At 44.2% G+C, this 26279-nt stretch overlaps 1 protein-coding gene across 1 annotated transcript in view; it reads left to right on the forward strand.

Moving 5' to 3' along the window:
• The first annotated feature begins 261 nt into the window (after positions 1-261).
• The window catches only part of LOC139015966 (aldo-keto reductase family 1 member D1-like), a 54341-nt gene continuing 28323 nt past the window's right edge, over positions 262-26279 (forward strand). Inside the window, exons 1-2 of the mRNA XM_070423521.1 lie at positions 262-354; positions 15056-15223. Of these exons, the coding sequence (XP_070279622.1) occupies positions 262-354; positions 15056-15223 (261 nt within the window). The remainder of the gene's footprint in view (positions 355-15055; positions 15224-26279) is intronic.

Below are 26279 nucleotides of genomic sequence, written 5' to 3' on the forward strand. Positions count from 1 at the left end.
GTTCAATCTTTTCTTTGCAGAGGTATAAGCATAAACTCTCAATTGAGTTATTCTTATGTCTTGAATAAAGTTCAAAGGACAATCTCGGTATTTCCATAACAACCTAGAAGAAAACAGGTTGAGAAATAGATCTGTCAATCTCTCTTCCCTCCCACTGTTCCTCCCTCTTGCCCTCCTTTCTTTCATTAAATAGGCCCTAGGACACCTGTCCAAAAGTGTTCCAAATTACTCCTAGAAATCTGAAGTCCTAGGCTCTCCAAGATGGAACTCACTGCAGTAGATCACCGCATACCTCTAAGTGATGGAAACAGCATTCCTATCATTGGGTATGGTACCTGCCCACCCCATACAACGGTAAATTTATCTCTCTTTCTGTATTGTTTTTTTTTTTTAAATAAGAAACTTTTCTAAAGTATAATCTGTAATTCATTTTAAATGGATCTAATTGCTTCACTTTTTGTAATAATGAAAGCAACATCCAAGGACTATTGTTTGGCTGAATGAGTATTGAGCCAAACATTAAACTAAATCAATTTGTGATTTAAAATGATCTTGGATTAGAGAATGGGACCTTTCTGCTTTCTTGACTAAAATTCAGCGGGGTGCTTCTTATTTTATTGATCTCAAGCACATGAAATTAATGAGTTTATGGCCTATGATTTTTTTTAAGTTCATATTTGAGCACTTTTAGTTCAGTCTAAAATGCATCTCTGTAGCAATACGTTTACAAATACATCTCCTAGAGCAAAGGAAACTACGGAGAAAATAAACAAATAGCACTATATCAAAATAAGCTTCTGCACAGCAAAAGTAACCATCAACAAAATGAAAAGGGAGCCCACAGTATGAGAGAACATTCTCACCAACACTTGCTGATTTTTTAAATGTATTTAAGTGTGGTTTTCATTTGCACTTCTTTTCAACTCTACATGAGATTAATTGTTCATTTTTTTATTAGCCATTTGGAGATCTTTTGCAAAGTGGCTGTGTCTTCCACAAATGTTTCTTTATTGGATTCCTCTTCTCTTATTGCTATAGTGGATTTTTAAAATATCTGCATATGAGTTCTTCATCAGTTATATCTATGTGAAAATATTTCTTCCCACTTACCTTTTTACTCTTTTAATGAATGGTGTCTTCTGATGAACAGAGATTCCCAATTTTAATGTGCTCACCTTTAGCACTCTTTAATTTATCATTAGTACTTTCTGTGGCTTGTTTAAGAAATCCTTCTCTACCCAAGTGTTAAATTGGGAAATCTGGGAACAGCCTCTGAGAAGGAGATTTGCACGTAGGAGGCTTATTGAAGAATATTCTCAGAGACCAGACCTGTAAGGGTGTGTGAAGTGGGGACAGATGAACTGCGATGCAGTTGCTCATCAATGCCACAGGGAGTTCTGGAATGGGAATGGTGCCACAGAGATGTGTTTAGTTTAGGTAAGAGCATCAGGCCTTTATACCCTGGGTCATCCATAGAGGGAACCAGATGTGAGTAATGAGCAGCCAAAACTTCTGAGGACTGAGGAAATGTGGTTCATTATAACATGTTCTACCCCTGCTGTCAATTGCTTTTATATGCTAAGTTCACCTCTGGGAACAGCTCTTCCAGAATTCTGTTTGTTGTGTTTCCTGGGAAAATTTTTAAAGAGGTAGGTTAGCAGGATGAATACGGCCCTTGCCACTAAAGCTGTCTTCAATTATAACTTCTACTTATTCTCTTCTTCCCAGAATACCCATTCTAAGTTCCCTGTATCCTTAGCCAATATCTCTGCTATTCTGGGTGACTTACCTAGTATTATGTCCCAAATCCTCATCCCTGAGTTGTCCGAATCCCTAATCAACTACCCTCTCAAGTCATGGCTGCTGCCTTGTCCATTAACAATCACAATTGGTAATAAGTATATCATTGGTTCACCCATCCCCTGGTGATAAGGTATCGTACCCCTGCCAATATGGAAATTCTTTCCTTGAATGCTGAAGTCTTACAATAAGGAGGCTGATTTCCCCTGTGAATTAGGACCTTTGGAGTCAAAGAGCCTAAAATTCAGGGATGGGAAGCACACATTTTCCAACTAGGTCAAAGGGAGTGATGCTAAAATGAATCACTCCAAGTGGGTTTTCAGACTCATGTATTGTATTTATTGCACAATATCATACAAATATGTTGCCCTAGGACATATGTTATATTCTGTAGTTCCAAAGACAGAGAAGCATTTTTCAGACTGTCAAACCTCAGAGGGAAGGTAGGGGAGGGGAGGGGTAAGGGGCAGATATCAACCAAAGGTCTTGTATGCATGCATATAAGCCTAACCAATGCACACAGACAACAGGAGGGTGAGGGTATGAGTGGGGTCGGGGGATAATATGGAATTACATATGTAATACCTTAATCAAAGAAAAAAAGGAAGTTCATCCTTAAGGACTTGCTCATTTCTCAAGTGGAGGAAGTGTGCTATTGGCCATTTTAGGAAATAGAACTCTTTATTTTACTGAGATTGTCTTTAATTGTGAAAAAAAAATCTTTGCACTTTAGATTCTCCTATCATATCACTTATTTCAGTCTCCATATATGGTATTCTATTTGATCTGATTTTTTTCTCTAACATTTATTTTCCTAACAAAGCTGTTAGAATTTATATAGAACTAGAGGCCCGGTGCACAAAAATCTGTGCACTCGGTGGGGGGCGGGGGGCTCTCAGCCCGGCCTGTGCCCTCTCACAGTCTGGGACCTCTCAGGGGATGACCACTTGCTGGCTTAGGCCTGCTCCCCAGGGGATTGGGCCTAAGATGGCAATCAGACATTCCTCTGGCAGCCCGGCAGCCCTCGGGGGATGTCTACTTCCCAGCGGGGAGCAGGCATAAACTGCAGTCAGACATCCTTAGCTCTGCTGAGGAGGCAGGAGAGGCTCCCACCACTGCTGTACTGGCAGCCATCAGCCAGGCTTGTGGCTGAGCAGAGCTCCCCATGTGAGAGTGCCCTGACCACCAGGGGGCAGCTCCTGCATTGAGCATCTGCCCCCTGGTGGTCAGTGTGTGTCATAGTGACCAGTCATTCCCAGTCTTTCTGCTGTTAGGGTCAGTTTGCATATTACCCTTTTACTATATAGGATAGAGGCCTGGTGCATGGGTGGTGGCCAGCTGGTTTGCCCTGAAGAGTGATCTGGATCAGGGTGGGGGTCCCGCTTGGGTGCCTGGCCAGCCTGGATGATTGGATGATGGCTGTTTGCAGCTGGTCACACCCCCTTCAGGGTGGGGGTCCCTGGCCAGTCTGGGTGAGGGGCTGAGGGCCGTTTTCAGGCTGGTGGGCGACTGAAGCTCTCAACCTCTCCTTTTTTTCTTTTTAACTTTTTTTCATTCTGGGATTTATTTACCTTCTATGGCTGTCACTGGAGCTGAGAGCTGGCTTTAGCTCTGAGGTCCAGCTCCAGCCCTGAGACCTCTGCTGGCTGAAAGCAGGTATCTGGGGTTTGTTTAGCTTCTATAATTGCAACATTGTTTCTTAGAGTGCAGCTCAGAGCCCAGCAGCAGCAGGCAGGAACCTTGGCTTCCTCCATCACTAGAGCAAGCAAGCCTCCTGTTCGGTTCAGCTGCCTGGCTGCCGGCCACCATCTTGGTTGGCAGTCAATTTGCATATCGCCCTGATTAGCCAATTGGAAGCGTGTCGGAGGTATGGTTAATTACCCTATTTGTCTTTTATTAGAGTAGATTCTCTAATGCTACATTTAAAAATTATAAAGTTTGTTGTTTAAGTCCACATATCCAATTGGTTTATCCAGATTGGTTAGAATTAATTAGTAATTCATTACTAATTTAGTAATAGTTCACCCAATTGCTGCTTCTGTCATGTAAGGGTGAATATTTTTTCAAATATGTATTTATTGATTTTAGAGAGAGAGGAAGCGAGAGGGAGAGAGAGAGAGAGGAACATGGATCAGTTGCCTCCAGTATGCACCTGTGTCCTGGGTGTGTGCCCTAAGTGGGAATTGAACCAGTTACCTTTTCGTGCATGAGATGATGCTCAAGGAACTGAGCCACTCCAGCCAATGCAGAGAGAATATTTTATTTTATTTTTTATTGTTTAAAGTTGTACATGTGTCTCCTTTTCCCCCAATTAACCCTCCCACTCCCCCAGCCATTCCCATCCCGAGCAAACCTCCACCACCCCAATGTCTGTGTCCATTGGTTTTGCTAATATGCAGGCATACAAGTCCTTTAGTTGCTCTCTAACCCCCCTCCCTTACCATTTGTCTCTAGATGGATCTGTTTTTCTTCATCAAATTATGTTGATCATTATATTCCATATTGAGTGAGATCATGTGATATTTAGCTTTCTCTGACTGGTGTATTTCACTTAGCATAATGCTCTCCAGTTCCATCCAATATTGTTGCAAATGGTAACAATTCCTTCTTTATGACAGCAGCATAGAATTCCATTGTGAAGATGGACCACAGTTTTGTTGTTGTTGTTGTTGTTTTTTAAAATATATTTTATTGATTTTTTACAGAGAAGAAGGAAGAGGGATAGAGAGTTAGGAACATTGATGAGAGAGATTGACCATCTGCCTCCTGCACGCCCCCCCAGTGGGGATGTGCCCGCAACCAAGGTACATGCCCTTGACCGGAATTGAACCTGGGACCCTTGAGTCCGCAGGCCAACGCTCTATCCACTGAGCCAAACCAGTTCGGCTACGACCACAGTTTTTTAATCCATTCATCTGCTGATGGGTACTTAGGCTGTTTCCAAATCTTAGCTATTGTAAATTGTGCAGCTATAAACACAGGGGTGCATATATCCTTTCTGATTGGTGTTTCTGGTTTCTTGGGATATATTCCTAGAAGTGGGATCACAGGGTCAAATGGGAGTTCCATTTTTAATTTTTGAGGAAACTCCATACTGTCTCCCACAGTAGCTGCACCAGTCTGCATGCCCACCAGCAGTGCAAGAGGGTTCCTTTTTCTCCACATCCTCACCAGCACTTGTCGTTTGTTGATTTGTTGATGATAGCCATTCTGACAGGTGTGAGATGGTATCTCATTGTTGTATTGATTTGCATCTCTCAGATGATTAGTGACTTTGAGCATGTTTTCATATGTCTCTGGGCCTTTTGTATGTCCTCTTTCGAAAAGTGTCCCTTTAGATCCTTTGACCATTTTTTGATTGGATTGTTTATCTTCCTAAGGAGAATATTTTTAACAAAGAAAGAGTGTACCATATATTCAGTTTTTAGAAAAGTCTCTTTAATGATGGCTGAATAATTAAAGACTTTCACTACTATAACTTGTTTCTGTGACATAATCTTTACTAAACAAAGCACCATCCAAATATTACTTCAGGCTAATAGTCAATACCACGCTTCTACCTTAGCCCTTGTCTTTTTCACTTCCCTTTTTATTGAATTTATTGGGATAACATTAGTTAACAAAATTATATAGATTTCAGGTGTACAATTCCATAATACAGCATCAGTATTGTATGTTCATCAACCAAAGTCATCTCTTTTCATCACCATTTATCATCCCTTTACCCTTTTCTACTTCCCTCCACCTCTCTTTCCCTCTAGTAATCACCATACTTTGTCCATGAGGATGTTTTGTTTTGTTTTGTTTAATCCCTTCATCTTTTTCATTCAGCCCTTAACTCCTGTGCCCTCTGACAGCTGTCAGTCTTGTCTTTGTATCTATGTCTGTTTTTATTTTTATTTTTGTTAATTTTGTTCATTAGATTCCACATATAAGTGAGATCATGTGATACTTCTCTTTCTCTGACTGGATTATTTCACATAGCATAGTACTTTCCAGGTCCATCCAGGTTGTTGCAAAGGGTAAGATGTCCTTCTTTTTAACAGCAGAGTAATAGTCCACTGTGTAAATGTATCACAGCTTTTTTTCCACTCATTTACTGATGGGCACTTGGGCTACTTCCAAATCTTGGATATTATAAATAATGCTGAAATGAACATAGGGGTACATATCTTCTTTCCAATTAATGTTTCAGGATTCTTTGGCTATATCCCCAGAAATGGAATCACTGATTCATAAGGCAGTTCGATTTTTAATTTTGTTTCCTCACCTAAGGATATATTTATTGATTTTAGAGAAAAATAGAGGAAGGAAGAGAGAGAGTAAGAGCGTGTGTGTGTGTGAGAGAGAGAGAGAGAGAGAGAGAGAGAGAGAGAAAGAGAGAGAGACATTGATGTGTGAGAGAAATATTGATTGGTTGCCTCCTGCACGCACCCTGACCGAGGCACAAACCCACAACCTAGGTATGTGCCCTGACTGAGAATCGAACCCGAAACCTTTTGGTGTATGGGACAAAGCTCCAACCTACTGAGCAACCTGGCCAGAGCTCCACTTTTCATTTTTTGAGGAAACTCCATACTGCGTTCCACAGCAGCTACACCAATAGGCAATCCCACCAATAGCACCCAAGGGTTTCCTTACTCCACATCATCACGCACACTTGTTTATTAATTTACTAGAGGCCCGATGCACAAAATTTGTACAAGGGGCTCGGCCCTCACAGCCCTGGCTTCATCTGGAAGGTCATCTGGATGGCTGTTATGCTGTTCGGCCTAATTACCATATTAGCTCTTTATTATATAAGATTGATGATAGCCATTCTGACAGGTGTGAGGTGATATCTTATTGTGGGTTTAATTTGCAGTTCCCTAATGATTGGTAACACTGAGCATCCTTTCATATATCTACCTATTGGCCAACTGTTTGTAGAGACACATTTTTATATATTTAAAATATCATCACAGAGCATCATAGTGGAATACATAGACCTATGTCTATCTGCCCTTAAATCTACAACTAATCAGACATCTTTAATGCAATAAAAGTTACTCTGTTCAACACACTAGCAAGCTTGAGAGAGACACACATTGGTACATCTGAAGGAGGGTGTATTGGAACACTTAGGGGACACAAGATGAGGGAGAAAACAGGGGTGGTGTCTGCAGATGTGGTTCCACAGCCATCATGCCTAGCCTGTGGCCCCAGCTAATGGGGTCATGGTGGAGGAGTCAGGGTGTGGCCCTCACACTATGGCCCAGTGGACAGTAAGAGGGATAGAAACAGCATTGGCACCTGAGAACCTGCTTCCTCCTCCCTTACAACAGTGGAGCCTGGTAGCAAAAGCAAGGACATGTCTCTGGTCTCCCAGCTCTATATAGTGCAGTGGCACCAGCCAGGAAGGGAACCAGGTAACCCAGCACTGGGTTCACAAAGCAAACTCTCCCCTCACCCACCACATCCTTACACCATAGTAGTGAGGCCTCCAGACCCAGAGGAACAAAATACAGCCGAGCACTCACCACCCTATCACCCAGGCGGCAACTCCCATGACCACAGTGGTGACCCCCTCACCCCAGGGGCAAGTAGAATTGGTAAGAGAAAACAGAAGCTTATACTAGAGCACCATCTACTTGAAAACAAAACAAAGACCTCTAATTATCAACTTGATGAATTAAAATTAAGACAGTACCTAAATAAGAAAGATATTCACTGTTTTAAATGTTCCACCAGAGGAACAACCCATCAAGTACCATGAACAACCAAGGTAACATGCTAACACAGAAAGGAAATAACAATTCCACAAATAAGTGAGATCATGTGACCAATGGAACAGAACAGAGAACCCAGAAGTCGACCCAAGCCATTATGCTCAATTAATATGTGACAAAGGAGACATTTATTTTTCTCTGACTGGCGTATTTCGCTTAGCATAATGCTCTCCAGTTCCATCCATGATGTTGCAAATGGTTAACAATTCCTTCTTTTTGACAGCAGCATAGAATTACATTGTGTAGATGGACCACTGTTTTTTAATCCATTCATCTGCTGATGGGTACTTAGGCTGTTTCCAAATCTTAGCTATTGTAAATTGTGCAGCTATAAACACAGGGGTGCATATATCCTTTCTGATTCGTGCTTCTGGTTTCTTGGGATACATTCCTAGAAGTGGGATTACTGGGTCAAAGGGAAGTTTCTTTTTTAATTTTTTGAGGAAATGCCATACTGATTTCCACAGTAGCTGCACAATCTGCATTCCCACCAGTAGTGCAAGAGGGCTCCTTTTTCTCCACATCCTCCCCAGCACTTGTTGTTTGTAGATTTGTTGATGACAGCTATTCTGACAGGTGTGAAATGGTACCTCATTGTTGTTTTGATTTGCATCTCTCGAATGATTAGTGACTTTGAGCATGTTTTCATGTCTCTTGGCCTTCTGTATGTACTCTATTTAGGTCCTTTGCCCATTTTTTTGACTGGATTGTTTATCTTCCTTTTGTTAAGTTGTATGAGTTCCCTGTAAATTTTAGAGATTAACCCCTTATCAAAGATAACATTGGCAAATATGTTATCCCACGCAGTGAGCTTTCTTGTTCTTTTGTTAATGGTTTCTTTCGCTGTGCAGAAGCTTTTTATTTTGATGTAGTCTCATTATTTTATTTTCTCCTTAGTTTCCATTGCCCTAGGAGCTATATCAGTGAACATACTGCTATGACATATGTCTGCCATTTTTCTTCCTATGGCTTCTTCTAAACTTTTTATGGTTTCCCGCCTTACATTTAAGTCCTTTATCCATTTTCAGTTTCCTTTTGTGTATGGTGTAAGTTGGTGGTCTAGTTTCATTTTTTTTTCAAATATCTGTCCAATTTTCTCCACACCATTTATTGAAGAGACTGTCTTGACTCAATTGTATGGTCTTGTCTCCTCTGTCACATATTAATTGAGCATAATGGCTTCGGTCAACTTCTGGGTTCTCTGTTCTGTTCCATTGGTCTATGTATCTGTTCTTGTGACAGTACCAGGCAGTTTTGAGAACAGTGGCTTTGTAGTATAGCTTGATATCTGGTATTGTGATCCCTCCAACATTGTTTTTCCTTCTCAGGATTGCTGCGGCTATTTGGGGTCCTTCTTTCTTATTCCATATGAATATTTGAAGAGTTTGTTCTAAGTCTGTAAAATATGCTGTTGGTATATTAATGAGGATTGCATTGAACCTATAGATTGCTTTGGGTAGTATGGACATTTTAATTTTGTTGATTCTACCAATCCATGAACAGGGTATATTCTTCCATTTGTTTATGTGTTCTTCTATCTCTTTTTTCAGTGTCGTGTAATTTTCTATGTACAGTTCCTTTACATCCTTGGTTAAATTGATTCCTAGGTATCTTATTTTTTTTGCTGCAATGGTAAATGGGATTTTTTTTTTTTTAGTTTCTCTTTCTGTGAGTTCATTATTGGTATATAAAAAAGCCATAGATTTCTAGGTGTTAATGTTGTATACTGCTACAGTGCTGCATTCATTTATTAGTCTAGTAGTTTTTTTATGGAGTCTTTAGGGTTTTCGATGTACAATATCATGTTATTTGTGATAATGACAGTTTTACTTCTCTCCCAATTTGGATGCCTTTTATTTCTACTTCTTGTCTGATCACTATGGCTAGCACTTCAAGTACTACGTTGAACATGGGTGGTGAAAGTGGGCATCCCTGTCTTGTTCCTGTTCTTAGGGGAAATGGTTTTAGTTTTTGCTATAAGGCTTTTATTATGTTGAGGTATGATCCCTCTATTCCCACTTTACTGAGAGTTTTTATCAGAAAAGTGTGTAGGATTTTTGTCAAATGCCTTTTCTGCATCAATTGATATGATTATGTGATTTTAAAAAATATTTTATTGATTTTTTACAGAGAGGAAGGGAGAGAAATAGAGAGTTAGAAACACCGACAAGAGAGAAACATGGATCAGCTGCCTCTTGCACACCCCCTACTGGGGATGTGCCCGCAACCAAGGTACATGCCTTGGATGGGAATCAAACCTGGCACCTTTCATTCTGCAGGCTGACACTCTATCCATTGAGCCAAACTGGTTAGGGCTGATTATGTGATTTTTGTCTTTTAATTTGTTTATGTGACATATTATGTTTATTGATTTGTGGATATTGTACCAGCTTTGCATCCCTGAAATAAATCCCCCTTGATCATGGTGTCTGATCTTTCTAATGTAATGCTGGATCCAGTTTGTTAAAATTTTGTTGAGGATTTTAGCATCTGTGTTCATCAGAGACATTGACCTATAATTCTTTCTTTGTAGTGTCTTTATCTGGTTTTGGGATTAGGGTAATGCTGGTTTTATAGAAAGAGTTTGGAAGTGTGCCTTCCTCTTGAATTTTTTGGAATAGTCTGAGAGGGATAGGTTTTAGTTCTTCTTTGAATATTTGGTAACACTCCCCTGTGAAGCCATCCTGTCCAGGGTTTTTGTTTCGTGGAAGCTTTTTGATTACTGTTTCAATTTCACCAGTCATTATCAGCCTATTCAGGTTTTTTTTTATTCTTCCTGATTGAGTTTTAGAAGCTTGTGTTTTTCTAGGAATATATCCTTTTCATCAAGGTTGTCCAGTTTGTTGGAGTAGAGTTGTTCCTAGTGTTTTACAATCCTTTGTATGTCTGTAGAGTCAGTTGTTACTTTACTTCTTTCATTTCTGATTTTGTTTATTTCGGTCCTCTCTGTTGCTTGGTGAGCCTGGCTAGAGGTTCATCAATCTTGTTTATCCTTTCAAAGAACCAGCTCTTGGTTTCATTGATCTTTTGTATTGTTTTTTGGTCTCTGTCATTTATTTCTGCTGTGATCTTCATTATTTCCTTCCTTCTGGTTACCCTGAGATTTTCTTGCTGCTCTCTTTAAATTACAAGGTTAGACAATTTATCTTTTCTTTTCTTTTCTTTCTTTTTTTTAGGTAGGCCTGCAGAGCTATGAACTTCCCTCTCAGGACTGCTTTCACTGTGTCCTATAGATTTTGGATTGTTGTGTTTTCATTGTAATTTGTTTCCAGGATGCTCTTTGGTAACCCAATCATTGTTTAATAGCATGCTATTTAGCCTCCAAGTGTTTGATTTTTTTTGGTTTTTATTGTAATTTTATGCCATTGTGACCTCAGAAGATGCTTGGTATGATTTCTATCTTCTTGAATTTGAAGAGACCTTGCCTGTGTCCTAATATGTGGTCTATCTTAGATGTCTATTAAGTCCATCTGATCTAGTTAGCCATTTAGGGTTGCTGTTTCTTTGCTAATTTTTTTACTTAGAGGATTTATCCAGTGGTGTCAATGGGGTATTAAAGTCCCCTACTATAATTGTATTGCTGTCAATCTTTCCCTTGATATCTTCCAGAAGTTTTATGTACTTGGGTGCTCCTGTATTGGGTGCATATATATTTTCCAGAGTTATTTCCTAGTGCTGAATTGCTCCTTTTAGTGTTAGGACATTGCCCTCCTTATCTCTTGCTGTGGCCTTTACTTTGAGGTCTATTTTGTCAGATATAAGTATTGCTATCTCAGCTTTTTTCTCATTTTCATTGGCCTGAAAATATTTTTTCCATCCCTTCACTATCAGTCTATATAAATCCTTTTATTTTGAGGTGGGTCTCTTGTAGACAGCAAATATATGGGTCATGTTTTCTTATCCATTCAGCTACCCTATGTCTTTTGATTGGAGCATTTAATTATTTACATTTAATGTTATTAATGACAAGCACTTGTTTGTCACCATTTTTATTCTTCATGCTTATGTTCCTTCTTGCCTTTCTATTTCTTCTTTTTATTGCAGTCCCTACAGTGGCTCTCAAGCTTCCTAATGCCGCAACCCTTTAATACAGCTCCTCATGTTGTGGTGACCCCCAACCATAAAATTATTTTCATTGCTACTTCATAACTGTAATTTTGCTATTGTTATGAATAATAATATAAATATCTGATATGCAGTATGTATTTTCATTGTTTGTGACCCACAGGTTGAGAACCACTGCTGAGCATTTCTTGCATTTCTGGCTTGGTAATAAACTCTCTTAGCCCTTTCTTGTCTGAGAAGCTCCTGATTCCACCTTCAATTTTGAATGATAGATAGCCTTGCTGGGTATAGTATTCTTGGATTCAGTCCCTTGCTTTACATCACTGTATATTTCATTCCATTCCCTTCCCATCTGACCTGATGTGTTTCTGTTGAGAAATCAGTTTTTATTCTAATGGGAGATCCCTTGTAGGTAACTTTCTGTCTCTCTCTGGCAGCCTTTAAGATTCTTACTTTGTCGTTGATGTTTGCCAATTTAATTATGATGTGTCTTGGCATTGGTCTTTTTTGGGTTCAACTTGTTGGGGACTCTATGTGCTTCATGGACTTATATGTTTTTTTTTCTTCCCAATATCAGGGAAGTTTCCTGTCATTATTTTTAAACAATATTCCTTGCTTTGCTTCCTCTCCTTCTGGTATCCCTATTATGCAGATGTTGTTTCATTTCGTGTTGTTCCAAAGCTCCCTTAGGCTCTCCTCCTGCTTTTTAAGTTTTCTTTCCAGTTGCTGCTGTGTTTGTGTGTGTTTTCCTACCTTGTCTTCTAATTCACTGATGCAGTCCTCAGCCTCTTCTAGTCTACTGTTGAAGCCTTCCATTGTGTTCTTTATTGCAGCTAGGCCATTTGTTATTTCCTCTTAGTTCCTTTTCATGTTAGTGACATTCTCACTCAGCTCCTTATAATTCTCATTGAGTTGTGTGTATTTGTCATCTAGACATTTGAGCATCCTTATAACCATTAGTCTGAATTCTTTCTCTGACCTATTACTTGCCTCCTTTTCATTTAAGACTCTTTCTGGTGATCTTCTTTTTCTTTCCTTTGGGGATTGTTTTTTTATCTCCCCAATTTTTGCTGTAATGTTTTAATTGTTCTATGTTGTAGATCCAACTGCTTTTCTACAAAGGCCCTTTTGGAGGTGGTGCTATGTAGTTGGTGGTTTGGGGTTCCAGTGGTGTGGTCTCTCATGTCTCCTGGGCTTGGTGATCTAGTGGAGCCCTCTACTTGAGCTATTTGAGTTCTCTTGATGTAGATGGGTCTTGAATGTTAGTTTCTTATTTGTGGATGAAGCTCATTCACGGATTGGCAATGTGACTCACCCGGCTTCATTGTGCAAGGTGTTGTAGATATGATCATGGTTCCAGCTCTTGTGGAAAACGTTGCCTGATGTCTCACTAGTATGTGCTCACTGTGAGTTCCCAGTCCATGGCCTGGGAGGAAGGTGTCTCGGGGCCTGAGGGTCAGGTACTCTGACTTTGGCCAGTGTTGTGTGACTTGCTGGGGTAGCATCACTCTGCAACATACTATGAGGGTCCCAGACCCCGTGACGGTGGGGGGCGGCTATCCCATTGTCTGTGGTTAAGAATTTGTGACTCTGGCAAAAGTGATTTCCCTCTCTGAGTTATAAGGGAGTTCAGGAGCAAGCAGCTGGGAATATAGGAATATGGGGAGTCTGTGGCTGAAACAATGTGACCTTGTCTGGGGAGGTGAGTCCTCAGTAACACACCAAGGTGTCCAGAGGAAGGTAGCTGGGAGGGGGGTGTCATGGATCCTGCTGAAGGAGCTGTATGCCCTTGGTTGGAGATGCACGTACCCAGTGGCAGCTCACAGAGGGGCCCAGGAACTGTCTGCCGGGGCTATGTGCTCGCAGGCTCTACACAAGGGAGTGGCGTGATCGTGTGTGCTGCCAGCTCTGGAGAGGGAAAAGTCCCAGTTTCTGTTTCAGGAGATGTGCACCTTTGGTTAGCTATGCACGCCCATGAGTGGCTTACAGAAGGCACACAGATGCTGTCTGCTGGGGTGATGGGCTCAGGGGGCCCACGTGCTGGAGCAGAGCAACTGCAGGGACTGGATGCCGGCAGCAGGGGTCACACTTTGCAGAAGCTCAGAGAGGAACCCAAGAGCCACATTACTGGGACAGTGAACTCAGGGGGCCTGTGCGCTGGCTCAGTGTGACTGTGGTGACTGGAGGTCAAAAATTGACGAGGGGGAAGTTCAAGTTTCTGCTGTCGGGGCCTTGTTCCCTAGGTTGGATATGAGCACACACAATGGCAGCTCACAGAGGCACCTGGGAGCCGCCTGCCAGGGTGGCAGGCTCAGAGGGACCCACTTGCTGAAGCCATGCTACTGTGGTGTCTCTGGGCAGGCAGGTGGGGAGAGGGAAGTCCCAGTTTCTGTTGTCAGGGCTGTGTTCCCTTGTTTGGATATTAGTGCACCCAGTGGGTTCTCACAGAGGCACCTGGGAGCCAGGCGATGGGCTCAGGAGGCCTGCGCACTGGCAATGCAACTTTGGTGTCCAGAGGTCAGCAGCTGGGGAGGTAGAATTCACACTTACTGCTGCAGGATCTGTGAAACCTTGGAAATGGACATCCTAGGGTCTGCAGGTCTGCAGGTCTGCAGGTCTGTGGGCGGGGAAGGAGGACTTTGGCTGGTGTGGCTGCAGGGTCATGGGCAGTGTCCAAAGCTAGTCTACATGGTTGTGCTGATGAGTTCCTAGAGGAGGCCACTCTCCCCTTCAAGATGGCCTTGGCTCCGTGCCTGAGCCCCGCAGGCTGGAGAGTGCCTGCAGTAGTGGTAGGGGCTCCCTGCCCAGGAGAACCTGGTCTGCCAGCCTCTGATACTCCTGCTAGATTTTCCTGTCCCTCACTCACTCACACACACTACATTCATCCACACACTCTCCTTTCACCCCCTCACTCACACACACACGTCCTGCCAGCCACCATCTTCTGTTCCCATTCTTTTTTGTCTTGCTTCTTTTCTTCAGTATACTTATTTGATATTCATCCATGTTGCTGTGTATATCAATAGTTCATTCCTTTTTACTACCTGTTAGTTTTCCATTCTGTGGCTATATCTCAGTTTATTCACCCAAAGTTTTGATTTATAACTGAACCTACGTCAATGAACTGTGCCTTCCTATAGCATGGAAACCATGAAATATCTTGTCACTGGTAACATTGACCAAGTCACATTTCTGAAACCACAAATCTAAGGGCAGACCTGGGATGGATGGAGTCTCCCACTGAGGATGGAATGCTCCCTAGAAGGTCAGTTTCTCCAGCCTCTAGATACCATCTTCCAATCACAACAGCATGTAATTGGGAATTTGTCATTTTCACTCTACAGCAGTGTCCTGATTAATACCGATTAAACTAAATGAAAGACTCATTTCTTTTCTCCCAAACTTCAACCCCTTTATTTCAGACCCCTAAGGGGAGCTGTAGGGCAGGAGTGAAGCTCGCCATCGATGTTGGGTACCGGCACATTGATGGGGCCTACTGCAACCAGAATGAGCACGAAGTGGGGGAGGCCATCAGAGAGAAGATAGCAGAAGGATGGGTGAAGAGAGAGGATATTTTCTACTGCGGAAAGGTGAGAGCTTCCCTTCCCCTCCATTCCCTCATATTAATGATGGACCTAATGTCACTTTTCTCTGCCCAAGAAAGTTGGACTCACGAAGAGGAGTGAATTTTCAACTGCCAAATTCCTTACTCTTGCCAAGATGTCAGGGACTAATAAGCCCTTTCAAGTGGGCTTCGGGCAAAGCTCTTTCTTCATACATGGGCACGGATTTAAAACATGCAAAGAACCAAGTCTATAGAGCAAAAATTAGGGAAGTGGAGGGAAAGGATGAGTTGGTTCACATTATAGAACAGCGGTTCTCAACCTGTGAGTGGCGACCCCTTTGGGGGTCGAACGACCCTTTCACAGGGGTCGCCTAAGACCATTGGAAAACACATGTATAATTAAATATTGTTTTGTGATTAATCACTATGCTTTAGTTATGTTCAATTTGTAACAATGAAATTGGGGGTCACCATAACATGAGAAACTGTAATAAAGGGTCGTGGCATTAGGAAGGTTGAGAACCATTGTTATAAAAGTATTTGCTAAAGGTTTCTTTAAACATTTGTGCCTCCTTTTCTGCCTATTTGATCATAGATAACTAATTCTTTTTTTAATTATATCTTTATTGTTGAAAGTATTACATATATCCCCCACTGAGCCCTTCTAGCCCACCTCCAACACCCACGCCAGGCCTTCATCACCCTATTGTCTGTGTCCATGGATTATATATATACACTAGAGGCCCGGTGCACAAAAATTTGTGCACTCGTGGGGGTGGGGGAGGGAGGTCCCTCAGCCCGGCCTGTGCCCTCTTGCAGTCTGGGACCCCTCAGGAGATAACGACCTGCTGGCTTAGGCCTGCTCCTGGGTGGCAGAGGGCAGACCCAATTCCTAGGTGCAATTCCTAGGTCGGGCTCAGAGCAGGGCTGATTGGGGAGTTGGGGCGTCGCCCCCTGTCATGCACAGAGCAGGGCGGATTGGGAGGTTGTGATGCCACCCTCAGTCACGCTCAGGGTGGGGCCAATTGGGGGGTTGGGGCACCGGCCCCTGTCACACTCAAGGCAGGGTCGATGGGGAGGTTGTGGCGCCACCCCCTGTGACGCACAGAGCAGGGCCAATCAGGGGGTTGGGGCACTGCCCCCTGTCACGCACAGAGCAGGGCCCATCAGGGGGTTGGGGAGCTCCCCCCTGTCATGCACAGAGCAGGGCCGATCAGGGGGTTGAGGAGCTCCCCCCTGTCACGCACAGAGCAGGGCCCATCAGAGGGTTGGGGAGCTCCCCCGTGTCATGCACAGAGCAGGGCCAATCAGGGGGTTGAGGAGCTCCCCCCTGTCACACACAGAGCAGGGCGGATCAGGGGGTTGGGGCGCCACCCTCTATCACCCACAGAGCAGGGCTGATCAAGGGGTTGGGGCGCTGCCACTGTCACACTAAGGGCAGGGCCGATGGGGAGGTTATGGCTCTACCCTGTCACACACAGAGCAGGGCCCGTGGGCGGGGGGGGGGGAGGGTTGGGGCACCGCACCCTGTCACACACAGAGCAGGGCCCATCAGGGGGTTGGGGCGCCTTCCCCTGTCACGAACAGAGCATGGCAGATAGGGAGGTTGTGGCCCCGCCCCCTGTCACACACAGAGCTGCAGGGCGATCAGGGGGTTTGGGCGCTGCCCCCTGTCACGCTGATCCCAGTGCTGGGAGGCATATTACCCTTTTACTATATAGGATAGAGGCCTGGGAGCCGACTGGTTTGCCCTGAAGGGTGTCCTGGATCAGGGTGGGGGTCCCCACTGGGGTGCCTGGCCAGCCTGGATGAGGGGATGATGGCTGTTTGCAGCTGGTCACACACCCTTCAGGGTGGGGGTCCCCACTGGGGTGCCTGGCCAGTCTGGGTGAGGGGCTGAGGGTTGCTTTCAGGCTGGCGGTTGTTGACTGAAGCTCCCAACCACTCCTTTTTTTTCTCTTTTTTTTAAATTTTATTCTGGGCCAGCTTTAGCTCTGACTCTAGCTCTGAGGCTTCGTATCTGGTTTGTTTGCCGTTCTATAATCGAAACAATGTATAACTTCAGCTCTGAGATCCCGGCTGACTGAATGCTGGTTTCTGGGGTTTTTTTTAGCTTCTATATTTGTTACAAAGTTTCTTAGAGTTGCAACTCAGAGGCCGGCAAGTCAGGCGGGGAACGTTGGAGTCTGCAGTCACTGAAGCAAGCAAGCCTCATGTTCGCTTCCAGCTGCCTGGCTGCCGGCCGCCATCTTGGCTGACAGTTAATTTGCATAAAGATATGCTGATTAGCCAATGGGAAGGGTAGCGGTCGTACACTAATTACCATGTTTCTCTTTTATTAGTGTAGATGCACATACATGCATACAAGTTCTTTCCTTTTTCTCTTCCCACCCACCTACCCTCCCTTGCTTTCCCTCTGTTATTCAAAAGTCTGTTCAATGCTTCTATGTCTCTGGATATATTTTGTTCATCAGTTTATTTTGTTCATTAAATTCCGCTTATGAGTGAGATCATGTGCTACTTGTCTTTCTCTGACTGGCTTATTGTTGCTTATCACAGCGGTTCTCAACCTGTGGGTCGTGACCCCTTTGGGGGTTGAACGACCCATTCACAGGAGTTGCCAAAGACCATCGGAAAACACATATATAATTACATATTGTTTTTGTGATTAATCACTATGCTTTAATTATGTTCAATTTGTAACAATGAAATTGGGGGTCACCACAACATGAGGAACTGTACTAAAGGGTCATGGCATTAGAAAGGTTGAGAATCACTGGCTTAGCATAATACGCTAAAGGTCCCTCCATGCTTTCTCAAAGAGTAAGAGATCCTTTTTCTGGCACATAGTATCTATCTATCTATATAAAAGCCTAAGCAACCAACCAATCAACCAGTAACTATGATGCACACTGACCACCAGGGGGCAGATGCTCAACCTGGGAGCTGCCCCCTGGTGATCAGTGTACTCCCACAGTGGGCGTCCTGCTCAGCTGACCGCCAGGTGCCAGATGCCGAGCTCATGGCTGGCAAGCGCTGCCCTGGTGGCACAAGCCTTTCCTGATCGGGAGTGACTGGGAGTGAGCCCATGGCAGGCACAGTGGGGCCAGGAGGCAGGAGCAGCAGGTGGTGTTGGACTGCCAGTTTCGGCCTAATCCCCACATGCCGAGAGCCAGTCCATCCTTGCTGCTTGACACAGTCGCTGCAGGGAAGAAACATCTGCACAGCATATGTTTCAAGGGATCTGAATAGCATACTGTTCTTAATATGTTTGCTCCCCTTAGCACTATGTGTTTTAACCAAGGTCACCTCTCCAAGAAAGGTTGTTTCCCCAGGTAGGGATTTTTCCCTGAGGTTAGGGAGGGGATACAACCCCTTAATTAAGTGCCAGGCGGGTAGTTAAGCTATATAATCTTTACTCCCTGTAATGGAGATAAGAAACACCCTAACCTTTGTAATAGAAATTGACAGGATTAAAATCGGCTGGTATAAATACGGATGTAACAAGATAATAAACATCAGATCCTCATCAGATCCTCATCAGTTCCTAATCAGTTCCTAACCAGAACTCCGACCAGAACTTTGGCTGGAGATCCTGGCTAGAGGTCCTGACTAGGCTGCTGATCAACTAAAGGCTGTCTTTGTGTCATTCCTTCTTCGCTGACTCCGTCCACACCTTTGGGGACCCCTGGACCCGCTGGGATTGGACCCCAGCAACTGGCGCCCGAACAGGGACCCCTAGGTAAGTGCCCTACACTCGGGACGGATAGGACTCCACCGTAGGAAGAGGGTGGATAGTCTTCGCCGACTCCGTCCACACCTTTGGGAACCCCTCGAACAGGATTCCCCTAGGTAAGCCCCCCCCCCATTGAGAACCCCCACACTTGGAACGGATAGGACTCCACCAGGGTGCTACAGACCCCCCTATAGAGGATAAGTAGGGTAAGAAGGTGGATAGTACAGAACTTAGATTGAGAAGATGTGCCATACTGAGTCCAAGGAAAGAAGACTCTGTATTGATCTTTAGATTAAGAAGATGTGCCATACTGAGTCTAAAGAAAAAAGACTCTGTATTGATCTTTTAACACATGCTTGCTAGCAGAGGAGTTAAGGTTACTCCCAGTCAGACGGAATGTTTTATACAAGAAGTATGTCCATGCTTTTCTGAGGAAGGAAAGGTGCCAGAAAGGTAAATGTAGAGGCATGGGAGAAGGTAGGCCCAAGGAGCCTTATCCTTAACCCCACTGCAGCCTTTCCACCCCGGGAAAGTGCAGGATTGGAAAGCTCTCCCTGGGGTGATAGATCAGGACTCAGGTAATAGCGAAAAGTGCCAATCCTACTCTTAAAATGGATACAAGAGAGCATTTGGGGTTTTTCTTTTTAGTGCCTGCTTTGGATTGAGTAAATGCATTACGTGTGTCCCACAATGGACTCAGAGAAGCTCCTTGTCCCATCGTTCCAAAGACTTAGAGTTGCTTCGATGACAGAAAAGCAGAAAAAAGAAGAAAAGAAAGGCTATGCAAGGGACTGAGGTGCCAACATGGGGTCAGCTGAAGAAGTTAACAACTGAGGCCCAACAGATGGTAGAAAAGCAAGAAGTGGAAGCTACTCTCTCAGCCAAGTCCGAGGACTCTGAGTAAATCAGCAAAAGAAACTTTCATTTAGCAGAAACTCACTTATTTCGTCAAATGGAAAGACTTACTTACAGGAGCCTGGAAGGGACCTGATGTCCTTTTAACCTGGGGGAGAGGAGATGCTTGTATATTTCCACAGGACGCAGATTCACCTGTGTGGATTCCAGACCGTCTAGTCCGACCTTATGTCTCACCGCCCTCTGTTTCCACCTCACCCTAGCACACCTGACCAGTGCCCGTCTGCAGCAGATGTACAGCCCTGAGCTGGAACAATCTGTCCATTGGGAGGATCACATGTGCCTCCATATGTCCCAGCTTTGCCCCACATCTTCTTTCCTTTTTCCTTTTTCTTAAAAAATCTAACTACTTGTTTGCTGGTTTTTTGGCCTTTCTCCTTCTTTCCTGAACACAGCCTTTTCTAGAATCTCCCTACCCTACTGTTCCAGGAAGGGCACCTCCCTTTTATGCCGTGACTAGGGGTGTCTGGTATATGTCCCATACATGGAGTTGTCTTGTGCCAAGAGCCTGACATCCTGGGCTGAGAAAGCCCTGTCCCAGGACTCTCCTTTGTCCTGTATTGGCCCCTCTTACCCTCGTGTCAAGAGGGACCCTCTTCTTACAATCCAATTGCCCATAGCTGTTGCATGAGCTCTCTGTTCACGCTGAGGTTGAAGCCTCATGGTGGCTGGTACCATGGATCTGTCTCTCGCCCAATGGTGTGAGCTGAGCGCTCCCTGGAGAAGAAACCTCGGTTCCCCAAGATATGTGATCAATGCCTGGGTCCCGCCAGTAGGCAAGGGGATCCCAAGGCAGTTGCTGGGCGTGGAGGCCACGGGGGCATAGGCTACCAAGGAGACAGAACTGAACCTCACATCACCCTGCTTGGCCCCGGAGGATGGCTGGTTAGTCAAAGACGGGTAAGATTCCTCAGGGAGGAACGACCTAAGACAGGCACAGTCGCAGAGGGGCCGGCAGGAGAGAACTTGGGGGTCAACAGAGATGGGGCACAGATCCTCACCCCCCCCCCCCAACTATGCAGGGGCTTGAACACTCGCCCCTTCTGAGGGAGGTCTCCTGCCCTCATGGCTGCTTCCCGCTTCCCACGCCTAGCTCAGATTGAGACCCAGATAACAGAAAGAGACTTGGCCCAGCTCAGATCAGGACCCAGGTAAAGAGAGAGACTGGCTGACAGCAGCTGCCCTCTCACTGCAACAGGACTTGTTTCCCATTTCTACCTTTGACCACAGGGAAAGGGGCAGATGAAGGAAAGGGCTGTGTCAGGATGCTGCCTTCTTCCCTTTCTTCTCCTTCTTTTTTCTAAACACTTCCATGCCTTGTCTTTTGCTTTCTTTTCTTTTTCTCTCTACTACCCTCCATCCTCCATAACAGCTGACCCAGAGACACAGCTTACTCCTCCTTGGACACCGACACCACCATCAAGTATGGCCCTGATGGACCCTTTGATGCAGCCCTTCAACTCGCTGACGCTTCGGGGAAGCCCGTTGGCAATGACTCTGCCTGCTAGCCAGATCAACAAGGACAACCAAACCACCGACTTGAGGACAGCTGAAATCCCTTGACTGAAGAGGCCAGCAACCTTCTACAGAAACAAGACTCCTTGTGCACTCCATCCACTATGTTTATAGCTATGCTCGCTATCATTGCTTGCCAGTCTTCTTCCGAGTCTTAAACAACCCGAGAGGTGGCCACTGATTTACATGCACTATCATTTAAAAAATAAAAAAGGGGGAATTTGCCGAGAGCCGGTCCATCCTTGCTGCTTGACACAGTCGCTGCAGGGAAGAAACATCTGCACAGCATATGTTTCAAAGGATCTGAATAGCATACTGTTCTTAATATGTTTGCTCCCCTTAGCACTATGTGTTTTAACCAAGGTCACCTCTCCAAGAAAGGTTGTTTCCCCAGGTAGGGATTTTTCCCTAAAGTTAGGGAGAGAATAAAATCCCTTAACTAAGTGCCAGGCGGGTAGTTAATCACTTTAACTATGAACAATCACACTTAAGCTACATAATCTTTACTCCCTGGAATGGAGATAAGAAACACCCTAACCATTAGAATAGAAATTGACAGGATTAAAATCAACTGGTATAAATACAGATGTAACAAGACAACAGGAGACAGAACCTAGAAACAGAACCTAGAAACAGAACCTAGGGAGAGAACATAGCAAAAGATCCTGGACAGAACCTGGCTACAGAACTTGGCTGGAGAACCTAGACAGAACATGGCAGGAGAACCTGGAGAACCTGGCTACAGAACCTGGATAGAACCTGGCGACAGAACCTGACTGGAGATCCGGGCTAGAACCTGGCTGGAGAACCTAGCGAGAGAACATGGACACAGAACCTGGCTGGAGAACCTGAACAGAACCTGACTACAGAACTTGGCAAGAGAACCTACCAGAACTTGGCTGGAGATCCTAGCCAGAACTTCCCTGGAGGTCCTGACCAGAACTTGGCTGGAGTTCCTGGCTTGAGATCCTGGAGGGAGAACCTCGCTATGCTGATCAACTGAACGCTGACCCCATGCCATTCCTTCTTCGCCAACTCCGTCCACACCTTTGGGGACCCCTGGACCTGCTGGGGTTGGACCCCAGCACCCACAGGCCATGCCGAGGGACCCCATCAGTGCACAAATCTGTGCACCAGGCCTCTAGTTCCATGATATAAATGTACCACAGCTTTTTTATCCACTCATGTAATAATGGACACTTGGGTTTTCCTGGCTTTAGCTTTTATAAATTGTGCTATGAACATAGGGGTGCATATATCCTTTCTGATTAGTGTTTCAGGTTTCTTAGGATATATTCCTAGAAGTGGGATCACTGGGTCAAGAGGCAGTTCCATATTTAATTTTTTGAGGAAACTCCATAATGTTTTCCATAATGGCTGCACCCGTCTGCATTCCCACTAGCAGTGTACTAGGGTTCCCTTTTCTCTACATCCTCGCCATCACTTGTTATTTGTTGATTTACTGATGGTAGCCATTCTAACAAGTGTGAGGCGATACCTCATTGTTGTTTTAATTTGGATCTCTCTGATGATGAGTGACTTTGAGCACTTTTCCATATGTCTCTTGGCCATGTGTGTATCCACTTTTGAAAATGTCCATTTAGGTCCTTTGCCCATTTTAAAAAATATATATTTTATTAATTTTTTACTCAGAGGAAGAGAGAGGGATAGAGAGTTAGAAACATTGATGAGAGAGAAACATTGATCAGTTGCCTCCTGCACACTCCCTACTGGGGATGTGCTTGCAACCAAGGTACATGCCCTTGACCGGAATCGAACCTGGGACTCTTCAGTCTGCAGGCCGTCGCTCTATCCACTGAGCCAAGCCAGTTAGGGCCTTTGCCCATTTTTAATTTGATTGTTTGTCTTCCTTTTGTTAAGTTGCATGACGTTCTTATATATTTTGGGTTTTTTTATTGTTTTTAAATATATTTTTATTGATTTTCAGAAAGAAAGGGAGAGGGGGAGAGAGATAGAAACATCAATGATGAGAGAGAATCATTGATTGGCTGCCTCCTGCATGTCCCTTCCTGGGGATCAAGCATGCAACCTTGGCATGTGCCCTTAACCCGAATCAAACCTGGGACCCTTCAGTCTGCAGGCCAACAATTTATACACTGAGCCAAATCAGGTAGGGCTCCTTATATATTTTGGATATTAACCCTTTGTAAGATGTATCATTGTCAAATATTGTGGGCTCCCTTTTCATTTTATTGATGGTTTCTCATGCTGTGCAGAAGCTTTTTATTTTGATGCAGTCCTATTTGTTTATTTTCTCCTTAGTTTCCTTTACCCTAGGACCGTGATCGGCAAACTGCAGCTCGCGAGCCACATGCAGCTCTTTGGCCCCTTGAGTGTGGCTCTTCCACAAAATACCACGTGCGGGCACACACGTACAGTGCGATTGCAACTTCGTGTCCCATGCACAGAAGTTGGTATTTTGTGGAAGAGCCACACTCAAGGGGCCAAAGAGCCGCATGCAGCTAGCAAACCACAGTGTGCCGAGCCGCAGTTTGTGGACCATTGCCCTAGGATATGTATCAGTAAACATATTACTAGGAGAGATTTCTGAGATTTTGCTGCCTGTAATTTGTTCTAGGATTTTTAAGGTTTTACCAGAGGCCCAGTGAATGGATTCATGCAAATTGAAAGGAAAGTAATTAGAAGATGGCTGGTGGCTTGGGACTGGGTGAGACGGGCCAGACACCCCCTGGAGCCAACCTCCTGTGGTCTCTCCCCAGCCAGCCGCACCTGGGGCAGCACTGAGGCTCAGAGGCCATCTGCTGAGTGAGCGGGGTTCCTCCAGTAGATGCAGTCCCTCAGCCTGTCCTGCAGGGATCGGGCCGAATCTGACAGTCCGACATCCCCTGAGGGTTCCAGTAGTATGAGAGGGCCCTCTGCAAAGTTGCTGTTGCTTGGCAGCTCCTGTGCTGAGCGTCTGCCCCCTGTTGGTCAGTGCGCATCATAGCTACCAGTTGGAGCGTCTTCCCCTGGTGGTCATTGCATGTCATAGCTACCGGTCGGACAGTTGAACAGTTGGACAGTCGCTTAGGCTTTTATATATATATACTAGAGGCCCTGTGCATGAACTTCGAGTACCTTGAGAGGTCCCTCACCCCGGCCTGCACCCTCTCATGGTCCAGGAGTCCTTGGGGGATGTTCAACTAACAGCCAAGGGGAGTGGGCCTAAGCAGTCAGTCAGACATCCTTAGCGCTGCTGCAGAGTTGGGAGAGGCTCCCACCACCACCGCTGCCTTCGCCAGCCATGAGCCCAGCTTCTGGCTGAGAGGCCCTTCCCCTGTGGGAGTGCACAGATGACCAGGGGGAAGCTCCTGAATTGAGTGTCTGCCCCTTGGTGGTCAATGTGCGTCATAGCGACACATTGTTCCCCAGTTCAGTTGATTTGCATATAAGCCTTTAATTATATAGGATAGATTACTTATATTTATGTATTTTACCATAGAGCACTAATTCTTTATTGAGCTATAATTCACGTACCAAAAGTTTATCATTTTGAATAAGTAATTATTTGTATATTCACAAAAGTTGCATGACCATAGCCACTACATAATTTCAGAATATTTTCATCACTCTAAAAAAAAAATCCCATGCCCACCAGCAATCACTTCTATTTATTCCTTTCCCCAAGTCAATTGTGATCATTATCTACTTTCTGTCTCTATCATTTTCCTATTTTGGACATTTCATACAAATGGAATCATACAATATGGCCTTTTCGTCTAGCTTCTTTCATTTAGTATAATGTTTCTAGGTCCATCCAAGTTGTAACATGGATCAGAATATCATTTCTTTTCATGGCCAAATAGTATCCCATTGTATGGATATACCCCCTTTTGTTTAGATCACTACCTTGTGAGCAATTTAAACGTCCAGTGTTATATATCACTATACATTGAAGAGCAATCAGAAAGATAAAGCATCACAATTAAAATGAAAGCCAATGGGAATAAAGAATGTATATTTACGGGCAGCTTAGCAGGAATAAAGCTGTAGAACTTTAAAGAACTTATAATACAATTCTCCTGAGGAACCTAAAGAAAAAAAGATACTGTTTCTGATTTCACCCTCTCCCCAGACCTCCCCTCCTTCCAGCTCCCTACTCAGTCTCTTTCCAATTTCTCCAGGGATTTTCAGTTCCCCAAATCACCAGCCATGTATGGGTTATGATTCTGAGGGGCCGCATGGAGCCACTGTCCCAAAATATCAACCTGAAGCTTTTCACTTTATTATAGCTTTACAATTCTGATGCCTAAAGATTTTATTATTACAGTCTCACATGAGAGTAAAACCTTAATCCTTAAACAGTGCTCTCCAAATGATTCCACAGAGGAGTAAACTTGAATTCATATTGTGAGGACCTACGCCAAAGCAACCTGCCCAAAGCCAGAAAGACTTTTGAAAACTTTGACCTATCTTAAAATTTTTAAAACTTTTACATTATCTGAATAATTTATCCTTGTTTGTTTCATGCAAGAATGAGGTTTTTAATAACCATCAAGAAAAATGAACACCAAAATTTCCTTCTGGTAAACATTTAAACCTGTTCCAATATCTATCATGTTGGAAAAATCACACTGAATTAAATCAACTATTTCATAAAGTTAGCACGAATTATCATTTATAAAATACTTAAACAGTACCTATTATAAAGCTAGTACTATATGGTTTTCTTAAATCCTATCTAATAATAGACAAACAGGATAATTAACTGTACCTTCACTAAACTTTCCATTGGCTAATCAGCACAATATGCAAATTAACAGCCAACAAAGATGGCGGTTAATTTGCATATGTAGGCTCTGCGAAGACAGAGGACGGAAGGCAGCTCTGGCCAGAGTGAAGGCCTGGGTCCCGGGTGCCGGAGGAAAACTGGTGCCCACAGCCAGGAGGTGCT

The sequence above is a fragment of the Myotis yumanensis genome, unplaced genomic scaffold, assembly GCF_028538775.1.
Source record: "Myotis yumanensis isolate MYYU_CA2020_CCGP unplaced genomic scaffold, mMyoYum1.0.hap1 SCAF_9, whole genome shotgun sequence".
NCBI classification, from domain to species: Eukaryota; Metazoa; Chordata; class Mammalia; order Chiroptera; family Vespertilionidae; genus Myotis; species Myotis yumanensis.